The sequence below is a fragment of the Sciurus carolinensis genome, chromosome 2, assembly GCF_902686445.1.
Source record: "Sciurus carolinensis chromosome 2, mSciCar1.2, whole genome shotgun sequence".
Taxonomy (NCBI): Eukaryota; Metazoa; Chordata; class Mammalia; order Rodentia; family Sciuridae; genus Sciurus; species Sciurus carolinensis.
In genome coordinates, this window is record NC_062214.1 from 21889043 (window position 1) to 21906655 (window position 17613).

At 41.0% G+C, this 17613-nt stretch overlaps 1 protein-coding gene across 3 annotated transcripts in view; it reads right to left on the bottom strand.

The window, feature by feature from the left end:
* Window positions 1–932: 932 nt before the first annotated feature.
* Cnbd2 (cyclic nucleotide binding domain containing 2) overlaps window positions 933–17613 on the bottom strand; it is a 54220-nt gene continuing 37539 nt past the window's right edge. For all 3 annotated transcript variants that reach the window (XM_047538423.1, XM_047538422.1, XM_047538424.1), the window contains 4 exons: window positions 14342–14519; window positions 13066–13186; window positions 5128–5291; window positions 933–1295 (listed from right to left, as the gene is read on the bottom strand). In XM_047538423.1, coding sequence (XP_047394379.1) covers window positions 977–1295; window positions 5128–5291; window positions 13066–13186; window positions 14342–14519 — 782 coding nt within the window. In that variant the 3' untranslated portion in view covers window positions 933–976. The remainder of the gene's footprint in view (window positions 1296–5127; window positions 5292–13065; window positions 13187–14341; window positions 14520–17613) is intronic.

Below are 17613 nucleotides of genomic sequence, written 5' to 3' on the forward strand. Positions count from 1 at the left end.
GGAATATGAAGGTCTGGGGAGGGCTCCTGTGCTGCCATAGCCTCTGCCAGGTCCCTCAGTGCTCATAAGCTAAACTATGAGGTTTCTTAAGGAGAGAGGCTGCTTGGCACCTAGTCCGTGGGGCTGAGGCTGGATGGAGAGAGGAACCCTGACCCCTAGGTCCAGGGAAGTAATAGCCTTAGACTGAAGACCCCCAGGGGGACTGAGGAGCCCTCTTTAACTGCAACCTTACTGCCTCCTTGTCTCTGCCCTGCCTCCACTGTCCCAGGGTGCTTGATTCTCATCCTTGACCAGCATGCCTGCTCTGTCATGCTGTTAACCTCTGATCTAGCTCCTTCTATCCCTCTCCCCAACAGTCACTCCCTGTCAAACACAGCCCATGTACACAGCCCATGTATATTTTGTTTGAATGACACTGTCCCAAAACAGTTTGAATTAGTTGCTTGTGTTTAGAAACCAACAGTAATCATCTAAAATGATGGATTTCTCGATTCTCTTGAACAATCTACAGCTTGGCAAGAGCAGGTCTGCCTTAGTTTCTGGCATGGCATCAAGTGCTTGGGCGGAAGAAACAGTTGCTCCATCTGGATGGGGAATGGTCAAATTGGGTGCCCAATATCTTCATCATTCTGTGGCCTCCTAGCCCTGAGGTTCCACTCCTTGATATGACCTGTCTGACCTTGAAAGGCGTTTGCATTCACAACACTAGTCTTGACCACTTTGATCTGAGCCTTGTGCCTCCCTTTCTGCTCATGGGATAAAACCCTCCCACCCTGAGACTCCCCAGCCACAACCCTCATAATCATCTATTCCCTCAGCCCAGCCCACAAGTGTCAGGGGATCTGCGCCCCAGTTGCTACACCCAAATACCTCTCTAGACCCCTAGCTCAGCCCTCTAGGAACTCCCTCCAAGTCTCTAATCCCCATGGTGGTCATTCTGAAAACACGGTGGGCAATCCAACATCCTTTATTGATTCTAAAGAAGGACCCCCGCATTCTTATACTGAGGAAGGAGTTCTTGGATTTTGTGCCGGGGTGCTGAGATGGCTTGGACGATCCTCAGTGGGGGAAGGTATTTCTGGGATGTCATAAAAACGGGATGATGTGGTTTAATCTTCTTGTTGACACTACACAAATCCAGGATCAAAGACTTAGGGTTGTATATGCTTTTCCTCTTGGGCTGGAATGGGGTGAAGGGTGGCATTTTGTGAGGCTCCACCAGCAGCCGCACCAGGTCCTTCCGAAAGATATTCCAGCTGTTTTCCTTGAGCAACCTCTGGCACATGTCATCATCACTGAAGGGTAGGAGAGAAGTTGAGCTCTCTAGCTAGCTCCCTGCTGCCCTTGCTCTTCCAGCCTTGCCTCCCACCACTCTTTCCCATCCCTAAAAACACTGGGCCCAGTTCCAGCTCTTGACTTTTCTCCAGACTCCTCCTGCTGACTCTACCTTCCTATGACCTCCTTCCCATAGACCTATGCTTTCTCCTGCAGTAGTTACAAGCCACATGCAGCTACTGACTGCCTGAAATGTGGCCAATCTGAATTAGGGATGTGCTTTGGATATAAAACACACAGCAGATTTCAAAGACTTATAACACAAACCAATGGAAAATATTTCATGAATAGTTTTTATATTGATAAAATGTTTAAATGATAATACTTTAGATATACTGCATCTAAAAAATAGATTATTCACCTGTTTTCATGTCTTATAATATGACTTTTGAGACATTTAAATTACGTATGTGATCACTGGCCATCCAAGAAATGTAAATAAAACCACAATGAGGGCTGGGGTTGTAGCTCAGTGGTAGAGTGCTTGCCTAGCATGTTATGAGGCACTGGGTTCAATTCCCAGCACTGCTTATAAATAAATAAAATAAAGGTTCACTGACAACTATAAAAGGTGGTATTAATCAGATACCGCTTATACCCACTAGGTCGGTTACCATTAAAAAGACTGACAGGAGAGCTGGAGATATAGCTCAGTAGCAAAGTGCTTGCTTAGCATGCACAAGTCCTGGATCTGATCTGTGGCACCAAAAGTGGGAAAAAATGACAGTAATAAGTATTGATGAAGATGTGGATCTAAATATTGGAATGAGGACTTTGCTGTAGGGATGTAAACTGCAGTAGCCATTTTGGAAAATGTTCTGACAATTCCTTAAAAAGTTTAAATATAGAGTTACCTATGACCCAGGAATTCATTCCAAGGAGTATGCCTAAGAGAAATGAAAATATATGCCTATACAAAAACTCATACAATAATGTTCAGCATAATTTATAATAGCTAAAATGGGTAAATAACCCAATGTCCATAATAGACAAATAAAGTAATATATATATATATATATAATGACTCCATCTATTTGAAATGTCCAGAACAGTCAAATCTAGAGAGACAGACCATAGACTGGTGGCTGCCTTGGAATGCCTTGGTGCTCTGGCCCTACCCTGGCCCCTTCCCCCATAGCACGTGAGGGTGGGGCAATAGGCATAGGATGGAATGCACTTTGCACTAACTGGCTTATTTCTGAGACCATAGCAAGGGAAGGATGTTAAACTTCCACTGACTTGCCTGCACTTGCCTAAGAACTAACAATCTAGAAGGTTCCTCTGGCTAGATGATACTGACCAGGACAAAGTCAACTGTGATCCTAGAGATCAATCTAAGAAAACACCCAGAGGTCAGAGCCGTCTTAGTTCCAGTGATGTTCCAAAGCCAGCTCATACCCTTTCACAAAAGCTAACGGTGTGCATTCTCTTCTCAACTCTACGCTGAATGACATCAGGTCAGTAGCTTGAAATTGGTCATGGTGGGCATATTTACACCACAAAAATCAGTAAGTTCTGCCAATCAGGAATTCCTCCTACCTCCTGGAGAGCTGGTTGTTAAACATGTAGCAGCACATCACTAGATGGTTTCCACTTTAAAAGTTCCATTAATTTCCAACTTCTTATATAATAATATCTGACTGTGACCTACTACTTACTAAGTGTCAGGCACTTCATATTGATTAACTCACTTAATCTCTAGTTCATAAACATGGAAAGTAAGGCTCAAAAAGGCTAAGGAACTCACTAAAACCTATGAGGGGTACGCATGGGATTACAAATTCTTAGGGGATTGTTTTATTTTTGGACCCAGAGTCCAAGCTGACACAGACAAGATTCCACATCATGTCTGGATGATGCTGGTCACACTGGTTTCTAGTCTACTCTGTTACTAAGCAGGGCAGCTTTCCACAGCCCTACGCTCTGCCTGGGAGTTCCATTCCAATCCCCTGCTTCAAAGGCTTTGACACTTCAGGTCATCTGGCTTTTCACCCCTTTGGGGCAACCCCAGCATTGGATCTTGTTGTTCACTTGGTTTGGGGGATCCTTTCATTCTGGCCTTTGGGGATTCCCCTAACTTTTTAATGAACTGAGCTCTCCATTTTTTTCTACGTGCCATGCCGGGGTTGTGTATGAGTGATTTTTAGGTTATTGAGCCCACACATTCACAGGACTGGTGCCTGTGCCCAACTGATTTTAGGACCTCAAGAGTCCTTAGTTAAAACTTAAAAGATTTGAGCTACATAATGGATACATTTCCGGCCTGCTTTGGCAGTCTAAAAACCCATGAGTTCAACAATTAATGAAGACAGACCCTGCCTGTCAGCATTAGAGATGACTAAAGCAAAGTGCTGACTAGGCAGTGCAGGCACCAAGTGCTCAAACATCTGTGCAGGCAAATCTATGTGAACCTTTTCAGAATTTCAATTCCACAAACACTAGCTGACACCAGCCATCACTCGAAGAGCTGAGGCTCATTAGATCTTTTTCAAGTAGGTCAGCCTGAACAGCCATTTTCCATATCGGTAGTGCACAGAAAACAGAAATGCAGCACCTCTGAACTGGGAAAAGTCACTAGTGAACCTTCACTTAATTTTCTCGTAAAATGGCCTCAATTTTGGCAACATCCACATATCATCTATTCTTTAATTTGCTCATTATTCTTAAATTCACTCATTTCTTTTACTTAAATATCTACGTTAGCTCTTTCCTGAGCAATAAGATCAGCCCAATCCTGAGGTTAGTAAGCTTAACCTGTTATTTTTCGAATGCACACTGCTATTAAATATGGTTAAATATGTCAATCTGTATACCACATAAAATCATCTTGCAAACCTTCTGTGGAATGTATTTCACACTTTGGAAACAATTTTTCTTGTTTCACTGATTGGACTCGGAAGTCTGAGAGGAAATGACTTGCCCAAGATCATAGAGCTTTTACATAGAATTATTTTATGTGCTTATTGGATGCACTGCAAGAATCTACAGATCTGAGCTGGGTGTGGTGGCAAACACCCATAATCTCAGCGACTTGGGAAGCTGAGGCAGGAGGAAAACAAGTTTGAGGTCAGCCTCAACAACTTAGCGAGACTCTTGTCTCAAAATAAAAAATAAAAAGGACTAGTGAAGTAGCCCAGTGGTGAAAAAGGATCTGCAGACCTGCCTGCTTCCACACCTCTTTCTCTACCATGGGACTGGCACTTGCTTCCAACACCTGCTGGCAAAACCAGGTAAGTGTATGTATGCTACAAACACATAGTCACAGCATACATATAATTTTGTACTGCTCTTTCTGTATATCACTAGCTTACTCATTTAACACTCCAGTAGAATCATTAAACTTACCATATTTTAATAAGACAGTGATGTTCTATCAAGTAAATGCACCAGTTTTCTTACAGTACCCTTAGTGTGCCACTGGGTGTGTGGGGGTGGTGGTGGTGATGATTTTCCTATGGTGATTTTCCTATTATGGATATGACTACTATGAACATTTTAATGCATGCAGCTTTCCCCATATATTTTGGCTTCATAAGGACAAATTCAGGGATGGACCACTGTCTCAAAGGGTAGGGATATATAAGGCTAAAATTAACATCAAAAGGAATATAAGGCTAAAATTAACATCAAAAGGATTGAGTCAATTTAGAATATAACAACTACCAGTATCATTTCACCATTGTCAGCATTCAGTATTATTGGGTTCTTGTTCTTTCTTTCATTTACTGTAACAACAGCTGAAAACTTGTTACTTTGATCTGATGGTACTTACACATACTCCCCATTACTGACCTGGGATACTCAATGTCAGACCTTGACAACTTCTCTCTTGTCTCGTCATCAATCATTTCATAAAATTTTTCTTTTCTCAATCGAAGCAACTCTGTTCCCAAACTTATGAGGCTCAAGGGCCGCATGTCACGTTGGTGCTCTGGAAGGAAGGCCTGATGAAAGCCCTAGAAAGAAGTAGTCACAGAAAACTGGACCTTAGAGACCAATCAGTTTGACACCAGATTTTCTAGATAGGAAAAATAAGGCCTCAAATGAGAGGTGAATCCACTGCAGTCACTGAGCACGTGATAGGGAGAGGCAGTCCAAGGCTCCTCTTGCAACTTGATGTTGCAGTCTTCTGATCCCTGGATTTAGACCCTAAGTGCTTTCTCCACTGTCCCACCTCCACGGAGCAGGCTGTATTCCAAGAATTACACTCAATACTATTGCTCTTGAGCTTTCTCCAATGTCCAATTCTCAACTCTTTTTTTTGAGACAGGTTTCACTCTGTTGCCCAGAATAGGCTTGAACCACCCTGTGCTCAGGTAATCCTCTGGCTCAGCTCCTGACCAGCTAGAACTGTAAGTGTGTGCCACAGCACCCAGGCTTCAACTCATTTTTGTCAAGTAGGCTTGTTTTCTCTTCCTCAGAACTTAGGATAAAAACCAAATAGCTAGTCCTCCTCTAGACATCCCCCTTTTCAACCATTCCTTACCCCATCCTTTTCTGCAGGCCCCAGTCCTCTCTGCAGCTCACTGCATCCCCTACTTTTTGGCTTGATTCATACTTCGTATCTGGAAATGAGATGGGAGAGCCACAGGCATACCTGCTTGCTTTACAGGCAAAGTAAGCCTCTTTATAGGGAGACACTCTGGGGCAGGTTGAGCCAGGCCAAGAACCCTTGATGCTAAACTCCAAATCCAATGCTCACTCTCCTGCATTTCATTTGTTAATTAATACTCAGGCAGGGAGGGAAGGGGAGATTACTGGCCCCAGAGCCTCCAGTGCCCAGCTTCCTAGGAATCAAGAAAAGAGATCCCAAATAAAGAGATCTGCTCTTTGGAGGCCAGGTGAGGATGGGATTAATCCTGGCTTCAGAAAGGACATCTACATTTTTCATTTGCTATGTGGCTTTGGGCAAGTGATAACCTCCCTGGGCTGCTGTTTGCTCACCTATGAAATGGAAGTGAAAGCCAGGCACAGTGGCAGTGTTACATACCTGTAATTCCAGTTACTCAAGAGGCTAGGTAAGAGGATTACAAATTTGAGGTCAGTCTGGGTTCAATCCCTAGTACTAGGGGACCCAGGGGTGGGGGCAAAGACTTTGCTCCTACTATGTGGAGGAAATACATACAAATGTAATCTTCACAACTGCCCTAGAGTATAGGGATTATTCTCCTTAACTGTGGAAAATGAGGTTCAGAAAAGGAAATTTATTTGTCCACAGTCATGCATCTTATAATCCCAATACTGGTAACACCAACAATTGTTATGGTTTGGATATGAGGTGTCCTTCAAAAGCTCCTGTGTTTATGCAGGAATAGTCAGAGGTGAAATGATTAGATTAGGAAAGCTGTAACCTAATCTATCCATCCTAATTTGAACGGACTGACTGAATGGTAATTGTAAGCCATATAGGTACCTGCAGTGGTTTGGCTGCAAGAGGTGGGTCACTGGGGGAGTGCCCTGGAAGGCTTCATCTTCCTTGCAGTCCCTTTCTCCACTTCCCCCTTTCTCCCTCTCTCTGCTTCTGGCCACCATGAACAGAGCAGCACTTCTCTGCCACTCCTTTCTGCCAGATGTGCTGCCTTACCTTGGGCAGAGCGATGGATTCTGCTGATCCTGGACTACATCTGAACTGTGAGCTAAAATAAACTTTTCCTCCTCCAAGTCATTCTTGTCAGGTATTTTGATCACAGCAACACAAAACCTGACTAACACAATGACAAAGGTTATTCCACCTTGGTTTGCTATGTTTGTTCAGTTCTGAGGAGCACTCTCTGAAACACTGACAAATTTAAGAGCAGCAGGCAGTGAGGAGACTGGAGAACATATCACATGAAGAATGACTAGAGGAATGTTCTGCCTGAGTAAGAAAATAGTTAATGGAACATTGGCACTGTGCCTGGCTACAGAAATGTTGAATGAAAACCAAAAGTTAACCTGGGTAACTTAGCGATAACTTGTCACGAAATAAAAAATAAAAAGGGTTGAGGATGTAGCTTAGTGGTAAAGAGTTCTATCCCCAGTACTGGTGGGTAGGAGGGGAAGTTACAGAAGGCAGAATTTCCTTGAACAAAAGGAAAAGTTTTCTAAGAACTCAAAAATATTCAAATCAGCATAGAGGGTCATGCTAGGGACCTGGTTCCCAGAGATTCTTGGGCTGATCTTTCTGATACACTGCTAGTAAGACAGGACCAAACATGGGGGAAGGAGGGCTTGAAGATGACCTTGGAGAGACTGTAACTGAGGCACAGCATGGAGCAGGTTCCCAGACTCTGCATGAATACACAAAGGTTTCAAAAGAGAACCCCTCCCAGGCAGGCTGAGGTCCGATGCTGCTCGCCAGAAAGCAAGTCGGCCTGCTCCATATCTGTCACCACCATAATTTTCATTCTTCCATTCAGCTCTGCACCCATCACCAGTTTCAATGGTGATTAACTCATGGCCATCCATACTCACCCCATCACTACTGGATTAAAATTTTTTTTTTTTTTTGTACCAGGGATTGACCTTGGGGGCACTTAACCACTAAGCCACATGCCCAGCCCTTTTTTGAATTTTATTTAGAAATAGGGTCTCGCTGAGTTGCTAAGTGCCTGGCTATGTTGTTGAGTCTGGCTTTGAACTGGCAATCTTCCTGCCTCAGCCTCCTGAGTTGCTGGGATTACAGGCATGTGCCACCATGCCCATTGGACTAATTTTTTTTAAACCTTTATTTATTTATTTACTTATTTTGTTTATTTATGTGGTGCTGGGGAACGAACCCAGTGCCTCACGCGTGCTAGGCAAGCACCTACCACTGAATCATAACCCCAGCCCAGATTAATTTTTTTAATGGTCTATTCTTTTAAAACAGCTTTAGATTTACAGAAAAACTGAGAAGTAATTACAGTATTTTCATACATCTCCCACTCTGTTCCCCCTATTAATATCTTACACTGTATGATATCTCTGTTAAAGTGAACAAACCAACATTGACATATTATTATGAAGTCAATGAGTTACTTAGATTTCCTGTTTTTAACCTAATGTACTTTTTTTTTGGTGTTCTTTTTTTGTTTTTTGGTGGTGGTACTGGATCAAACCCAGGGCCTCTGCCACTGAGCTACTTCCCCAGTCTACCTAATGTCCTTTTCTGTTCCATTATCTTATCCAAAACACCTTACATGTAACTGCCATGTCCCTTTAGTCTTCTCAAAGCTGTAGTAGTTTCTCAGACATACCTTGTGTTTGATGACCTTGATGGTTTGAAGGGGATGCATCAGGAATTTTGTGGATGCTCTAGTATTAGAATTTGTTGATATTTTTCTCATGATTATCCTGGAGTTTTGGGGTTATTGAGAGGATAGCCACAGACACAGTACCATTTTCACCGCATCAATACTGTCAATGTAATTTATTACCATTGATGTTGGCTTTGATCACTTAGCTGAGGTAGTGTTTCTTAGATTTCACCCCTTTCCTTACTGTACTCTTCAGAAGGAAGTCACCAAACACAAGTCACATCTGAGGAATGGGGAATGTAATGTAATGCTCTCCCTCCTTGAGGGCAGGGTATCCTGTCTTGGAATTATTCTGTAGGGAGATTTGTCTTTTTTCCATCTACTAATCATTTACTATTGATTCATTTATATCAATGTGACATGGATGTTTATTTTATACTTTGGGTTTACAATCCTGTACTGCTTTATTTTGTTGCTCAAGTTATTCTGCCTTTGGCCAGGAAAAGGTCTTTAAATTGGCCTATGCCCCTTTGACATGCCTCAAAGAAGCTTCCCCCCCACAACATTTCCTTTATTTTCAAGAACTACAAAATGCTCTAGTTTTATCTTGCATATTTCCAGGACCACTGTTCCTTTTATTGGAAAATGTTGTTAGAAATCAAGATCTGGTTTCTTGAGATTGGCCTGAGCAATGATTTTTATTTATTTTTTGCAAATGATCCCAAAAGAACAGGCAAATACAGATAAATGAGATAGCATCAAACTAAAATACTTATGTACAAGCAAGGGAAACAATGAAGAGTAAAAGGACAACCTACAGGATGGGAAAAATATTTGCAAATCACACATCTGATAAAGAAATAATATTCAAAATATGAAAAGCATTCTTACAACTTAGTAGTAAATAAAACAACCTGATAAAAAAAATGCACAAAGTGCCAAGTGCATGGCACATGCCTGTAATCCCAGCCACTTGAGACACTGAGGCAGGAGGATCACCAGTTCAAAGACACCTCAGCAACTTAGCAAGGCCCCAAGCAACTCAGTGAGACCCTGTCTCTAAATAAAATACAAAATAGGGCTGGGGATGTGGCTCAGTGGTTGAATGACCCCGAGTTCAATCCCAGGTACCAAAAAAAAAAAAAAAAAAGAGGAATTCCACCATTATGCGTAATTATAATACATTAATATTTCTTAAAAGGGCAAAGGATTTGAATAAACATAAATGACCAACAGGCATATGAAAAATGCTCAAAATCATTAAGCATCAGGGAAATAAAAATTAAAAACTCAAGGAGATACTGAATCATACTGTTATAAAACAGCAATTATCAAAAAGACAAAAATTACAAATATTAAAAACATTTAAAAAAAATCCTTTCACACTGTTGATAGAAATGTAAATACAACCATTATAATATAAAACAGTATGGAGGTTCCTTGAAAAGAAATCAGTATGTTGAAGAGAGATCTGCTTTCAGTGTTTATTGGAGCATTATTCACAAATTAAGATGTGAAACTGACCTAAGTGTCCCCAATGGATGAACAGATAAAGAAAATGTGGTATATATACCAATTATAGATCAGAATATTATCCAAATGTTAAAAAGAAAATAATACTGTCATGTGTAACAACACAGACAAAACTAGAGGATGTTATATTAAGTGAAATAAGTCAGTCACATAAAGATAACAGGATTCACGTATATGTGAAATCTAAAACAAGTTGAACTCTATAGAAGTAAAAAGTAGAATGACTGCCTGGTGCTGTGGGTAGGAGATGTTTTGGGGAGTTGTTGGTCAAAGGAAACAGAATTTCAGTTAGGAAGAATAAGTCCAAGATATATATAATGTATATACACTTGGAAATCCCAAAGAGATTAGATATTAAATATTTTCATTACAAAAATATACCATGATCTGGGTGCTAAGTACACTCATTGCTACTGGAGTATCATTTCTTTTAAGGCCCTATCAGCTGATACAGCAAAAGATAAATGTATTTGCACACCCATATATAAATATTTCTCTATGTAATGATCTGTAAAGCATATTTGAGCTAAACTTGAGTTCATACTGATGTCTTTAACCCATTACCATATGAATCCTTCTCACTGCCTTTCATCTGTAAATTTCCACTCCAATAGTGAGAAACCTAGCTCCCACCATTTGCCATTTGTTTACTTACTTGACCCATTTCAGTGTGTGTGTGTGTGTGTGTGTGTGTGTGTGTGTATAATATATATATATAATTACTATATATATATATAGTAATATCAGGATTATTAATCCATACCTACATGGGAAACAACTACCAACTAGAGTATAGGGTTCATACACAAATTCCTTTTGCCTTTAATAATTTTTCCTAAGTTTTTTTTAAATTGTAGATGGACACGATACCTTTATTTTATTTATTTTTATGTAGTGCTGAGGACTGAACCCAGGGCCTCACACATGCTAGGCAAGTGCTCTACCACTGAGCCACAACCCCAGTTCTGCCTTTAATCTTAATGACTCATTTCCAAAGCTACTTACGTTAATATCCTTTTCCCCAACCCCTTCATTCAGGATGTTTCATGCATTTGTAATGTTTGATTCTCTTATCATAGTCCACATTCCTTCCTCCTAAATGACTTTTTTTTAAATTGCATATATTAAGATTCACTCTTGCTGCCAGACAAGGTGGTACATGCCTGTAATCCCAACGGCTTAGGAGACTAAGGCAGGAGGATCACAAGTTCAAAGCCAGCCTCAGTAAAAGTGAGGCACTATGCAACGCAGTGAGACCCTGTCTCTAAATAAACACAAAATAGGGCTGGGGATGTGGCTCAGTGGTTGAGTGCCCCTGAGTTCAATCCCTGGTACCAAAAAAAAAAAAAAAAAAAAAGATTCACTCTTTGTGCTGAAAAGTTCTACCAGTTTTAACAAGTGCTTATTGCTTTATTTCTACTATTACAGTATCATAAAGAATAACTTTACAGACCTAAATATCCCCTGTGCTTCACCTATTCATCCTATCCCCTGAATTCCAAACCCATGGCAACCACTGAACTATAGTTTTGCCTTTTCCAGAATGTCATATAGTTGGAATCATAAAATATTTAGCCTTTTCATACAGGACTCTCTCACTTAGAAATGTTCATTTAAGGTTACACCATGTCTTCTCATGGCTTGATATCTTATTTCCTTTTACTGCTGAATAATATTTCATACAACAGTTTATTTATCCATTCACCTTTCCATATAAACTTTAGAAAAAATTTGTCAATATCCACAAAATAATCTGCTGGGATATTGTTTGAGATTGCACTGAATCTATACATCAAGTTGGGGGAAAACTGATGTCTTAACAATACTGAATCTTCCAATCCATGAACATAGAATATTTCTCCATTTATTTAGATCTTCTTTAAATTCTTCCATCAGAGTTACATAGCTTTCAGCATGTAGATTGTGTGTGTGTGTGTGTGTGTGTGTGTGTGTGTGTGGTGCCAGAGATGAAACCCAGGGTCTTTGTGTGTGTGTGTGTGTGTGTGTGTGTGTGTGGTGCTGGGGATCAAACCCAGGGCCTTGTGCATGCAGGGCAAGCACTCTACCAACTGAGCTATCTCCCCAGCCCACAAACCCAGGGTCTTATACATGCCAAGCATGCTCTCCACTGCTAAACTACATCCCCTGCATGGAGATTTGACATAAGTTTTGTTAGATTTAGACCTATGTATTTCATTTTTTTTGGCTATAATAAATGGTATTGTGTTTTTCATTTCAAGTTGCACTTTTCATTGCTGGTAGAAGGAAAACAACTGACTTTTGAATATTAACATTGTATCCTTCCACCTTGCCATAATCTCTTATTACTTTCAGAAGTGTTTTTGATTCTTTGGAACTGCAGACATAAGACAATCATGTCATGCAAACAAAGACAATTTTCTTTCTTTCTTCTCAATCTGTATATCTTTTATCTCCTTTTCTTGTCTTTACTACTGGCTCAAACTGTCAATACAATGAGGAACAGGAGTGATGAAAGGGAATATCCTTGCCTTAATACCCTTGGATATTTTAAAGCAAATTCCCACCTGTCATGTAATTTATTTATAAATATTTTAATATGCATCTCTTAAATATAAGAACTCTTTAAAAACACAGCTACAATACTTTTATCATATCTTAAAAATCAATGTTTTTGTTTGTTTGTTTTTGGTGTGGTATTAGAGATTGAACTCAGTGGTGCTCTACCACCCAGTCATACTACCAGTCCTTTTTATTTTTTGAGACAAGGTCTTACTAAATTGCCAAGGCTGGCCTTGAGCTTGCGATCCTCCTGTCTCAGCCTCCGGAGTCATTGGGATTGATTATAGGCATATGCCACCACACCTGACTAAAAATCAACACTATCTTAATCTCACCAAATACAGAGAGGGGTGTTTCTAAAATCTTTACTTTCATATTCAACATCCTAGCCCATTCATATTACACCCTGTATTATGAACAAAGCTCTCTGTACACTTACCACAATTTCCCCTTGCTCCACAGTGTGGATCTTCATGTAGGCCCCTACCACAGCCTCCTTGGGGAGCTCACCAAACTGGGTATTGACCATGGGACATCGGATTGACTGAGCACGCCTGGATCTGAAACATGAAAGTTTGTTAAAGAGAACTCATTTATAACTCAGTCAGTTCATGAGACCCTAAATAATCAACCCTCACTCTACCATATACTGAGAGTTCCCTTCCCTGGAAAATACACACCTTCCAGAAGGTAAGAAAAATCAAGCCCACTGCTAGGGATTAGAGAAGTGTCATAGGGAGGAGACTTGAAAAACAAAGGAGTGAGGGCCCCTTTAAACACCTGAAGATTGTTAGGTGAAGGAGTTGATCCTATGCAGCTGAGCCAGACTTACTAGACTTCTTTCTAGGCATAGAGTTGAAGTTACCCAAGAAAGAGCCAGTTGAAGCTCCAGTCTATGAGATTCAAAGTTCATATGGAGGGAGAAATTTTCTTTTTTCTCTCTTTGGCTACTAGAGATTGAACCTAAGGGTGCTTAACCAATGAATCACATCCCCAGCCCTTTTTATTTAGTTTGAGACAAGGTCTCACTGAGTTGCTCAGGGCCTCACTAAGTTGCTGAGGCTGGCTTTGAACTCTTGATCCTCTTGCTTTAGTCTCCAGAGTCACTGGGATCATAGGCTTGTGCTCCTGCGCCTGGTGGGAGAAATTTCTAACAGTCAAAGCTATCTGAGGGGCTGGGGTTGTAGCTCAGTGGTAGAGAGCCTGCCCAGCACATGTGAGGCACTGAATTCAATCCTCAGAACCACATAAAAATAAGTAAAATAAAGGCACTGTGTCCATCTACAACTAAAAATATATATATTAAAAAAAACTGAAAATGGAACCAACTGCTTTAATAAAGGGTAAACTGCTATATTGCTGCCTCCCTTAGGTGGGTAGAATTTTCTGAAGACTCTCAGAGAAAGGACCCAACAACACATAAATACAGAAGATACTTCCTCCTCTTCTTCTTTAAATGGGTTACTGAAGCCCTGACAAAAGAAGCAGCTGACCTCTTAAAGCAGCCCTGTGAGTTACAGGCAGGGAATACAAGTCCTGAGTATCAAACCTAGGAACTTTCTAGGCTGCTTCACAGACACGTCTACCCCTTTGAGGTTGACCTGCATTTGCCACCTCTGTTTCCTACTCAGCATCCCTGACATTTTGCCACGTTTGTCAAATCCCTCTTTACAACCACAATGGAGGCCACTCTATCTGCCAAGAGCTGAGCTTACTTTATTTTCGGGCCCAGTAACTTGGGGAGACTATTTCCTGAGGTTTTGATTGTATTATTGAAGCTTGTCTCCTGCTGCTTCCAGGTTTCCTGGAGATGAAGAAGTTTCAAAAAGCTAAAGTCCTGTAGAGGATATGATGCGATCTGGAATTCCCTAAATCTCAATATAGGATTCGATTCTGTTAGAGAAAGCACAGAAAAGCACATTAATGGGTCTTTTCATATATAACAGTGGCAGCGTTGCTGGTGGTGGAAGTATAGCATAGGAGCCTACCTGCATAGTCTGGCACATGAGGAAGTTAAGAAAAGAAAAAAAAAAGTCTGACTTTGCTGGGCATAGTGGCACATGCCTCTAATCCCAGCAGTTTAGGAGGCTAAGGCAGGAGGACTGAAAGTTCAAAGCCAGCCTCAGCAACTTAGCAAGACCCTAAGCAACTCAGTGAGACCCTGTCTCTATATAAAATATTTTAAAAAGGGCTGGAGACTCTGGGGTTGTAGCTCAGTGGTAAGAGTACTTGCCTAGCATGTGTGAAGCACTGGGTTTGATTCTCAGCACTGCATATAAATAAAATAAAGGTTCATCAACAACTGAAAAAATAAAAAGGGCAGGAGATGTGGCTCAGTGGTTAAGTGCCCCTAGGTTCAATCCCCAGTATACACACATACACACACACACACACACACACACACACACACACACAAAGTGCAACATGTGGCCTTCATGTAATGTCCCCCTGTGGTTGGCTCTATGCTGGACCTCTTCCATCCAGGCAAGTGCGATGAACAGCATAGAGTTCAAGTCATTCACAAAAAGGTTGATGCTTGGATTTGAACTCAAATCTATTGATTCAAATCTCATTTCTTTCCATTAACAGATCACACTTATCTCAGCTTTCAAACTGGGCTTTCAGATTGGGACAGGAGCAGCAATAAAAGATAAACAGATGACTACATGACTAGTCACAGAACCTTGGACAAGTCACATAATCTCTTGGAGCTCTGGTAAGGTTTTTGTAAGAATTGTGGATAAAGTACGAGATGCCTAGCACAGGAACAGTATATAATAGGCCCTTTATGCAAATTATTTTAAACAATCTCTAAAGTAATATTATTTGGAAATAAAAGAGCAAGCCAACTACTCAAAAACACTATGCTTAATAAAAGAAGTCAGACAAAGAATTCACACAGCATAATTCCATTTTTATGAAACCCTAGGAAAGGCAAATCTAACCTACAGTGATAAAAAACATATTGGTGGTTGCCTAGGGCCAGGAGTGAGGGGTGGAAATTGGAAAATGGCACGAGGGAACTCTGGGGTGATGAAAAACGTTCTATAACTTGACTGTGGTTGTTACATGGAGATACAAATTTGTCACAATTCATTGAACTACTATTTAAATGTATGCACTTTATTGTGCAAAAATTATACCTCAATAACACTAATTTTAAAGAGATAGTAACAAATAAATCCAACTCCATAAGCAATAGGTCTAGCTTAACAAGCACTTATTAAAAGCCTTGTGTATGACTTTTTGTTTTAGTTTTGTTTTTGGTAGCAGGGATTGAACCCAGGGGTGCTTAACCACTAAGCCATTTCCCCAGCCCTTTTTTTATTCTGAGACAGGATCTTGCTAAATTGCTGAGGTTGGCCTCAAACTTGTGATCCTCCTGCCTCAGCCTCCTGAGTCACTGGGATTACAAGCATGCGCTACCACACCCGGTTAAGTTTGAACTTTTTGAAAGTTATCTTGGCAATATCTGTCAATGTTTTCATAGCCAGTATGCAGTGGATCAAATACTCAATACAGTAATTTAAGAACTTGTTCAATAGATTTCCTTGCACAAGAATGCAAAGATAAACCTATTAGTAATTCACCACAGTAAGGATTAGACGCTGAGGCAGGAGGATAACAAGTTCAAGGCCAATCTTGGCAACTTAGTGAGATTCCCCCTTTCTTTTTTTGCAGTACTGAGAATTGAACACAGGGCCTTTCACTTGTTAGGCAAGAACTCTACCATTGAGCTACACACCCAGCCTGAGACCTTGTCTTAAATTATTTTTTCTTTTTTTTTGTACCGGGGATTGAACCCAGAGAGGCTTAACCACTAAGCCACATCCTCAGTCCTTTTTTGTATTTTATTTAAAGACAGGGTCTCTTTAAGTTGCTTAGGGCCTCCTGTAATCCCAGTGGCTTGGGATCATAGGCATGCACCACCTGGCTTAAAAAACTTTTAAAGGTCCGGGATGTAACTCAGTAAAGAGCCCCTGGGTTCAATACCAGTACCAAAAACTACAAACCAGGGCTTGGTGGCATACACCTGAAATTCCAGAGACTCGAAAGGCTGAGGCAGGAGGATTGCAAGTTCCAGGTTAGCCTCTACAACTTAGTGAGAACTTGTCTCAAAATAAAAAAAGGGCTGGAAAAGCTGGGCATGGTGGCACATGCCTGTAATCCCAGTGGCTCAGGAGGCTCAGGCAGAAGGATCGCAATTTCAAAGTCAGTCTCAGAAACTTAGCAAGGCCCTAAGGAACTTGGTGAGACCCTGTCTCTACACAAAATATAAAAAGGGTGGGGGATGTCCCTCAGTGGTAAAGCACCCCAGGATCAATCCCTGGTACTGTAACCCACCCCCAAAACACCCAAATCAAATCCAAACAAACGAAATCCCAAAAATTTATAGTGTAGACTTTTGCTTCTAACCAAGATGGAATAATAGAGACTGGATATTCCCTCCCACCTTACACTACTAAAGTACTGGACAAAACGTATACTAAAAAACAAACAAACAAACAAAAAAACCTTGCTTTTTCATGCCTGTAATCCCAGCGGCTTGGAGGCTAAAACAGGAGGATTGTGAGTTCAAAGCCAGCCTCAGCAAAAGCAAGAAGCTAAGCAACTCAGTGGGACCCTGTCTCTAAATAAAATGCAAAACAGGGATGGGGATGTGGCTCAGTGGTTGAGTGCCCCTAAGTTCACCATCCCCCACCCCACCAAAACAACAACAACTCTTTTTATTTTTATTTTTTTTTGTGGTACTGGGGATCGAACTCAGGGCCTTGTGCTTGCGAGGTAAGCACTCTACCAGCTGAGCTATCTCCCCAGCCCAACAACTCTTTTTTAAGACATTGAACATGAAATGACAATCTAAAAGAGGTTCAGGGAGAGGAAACCCAGGTGGAGCCCCTCAACCTCCCTGAACTGATGAGAGAGAGCAGACTCAGGGAAAGGCAAGGTGGGAAGAGTGTACAGAGTAGGGTACCACAGAGTAGAG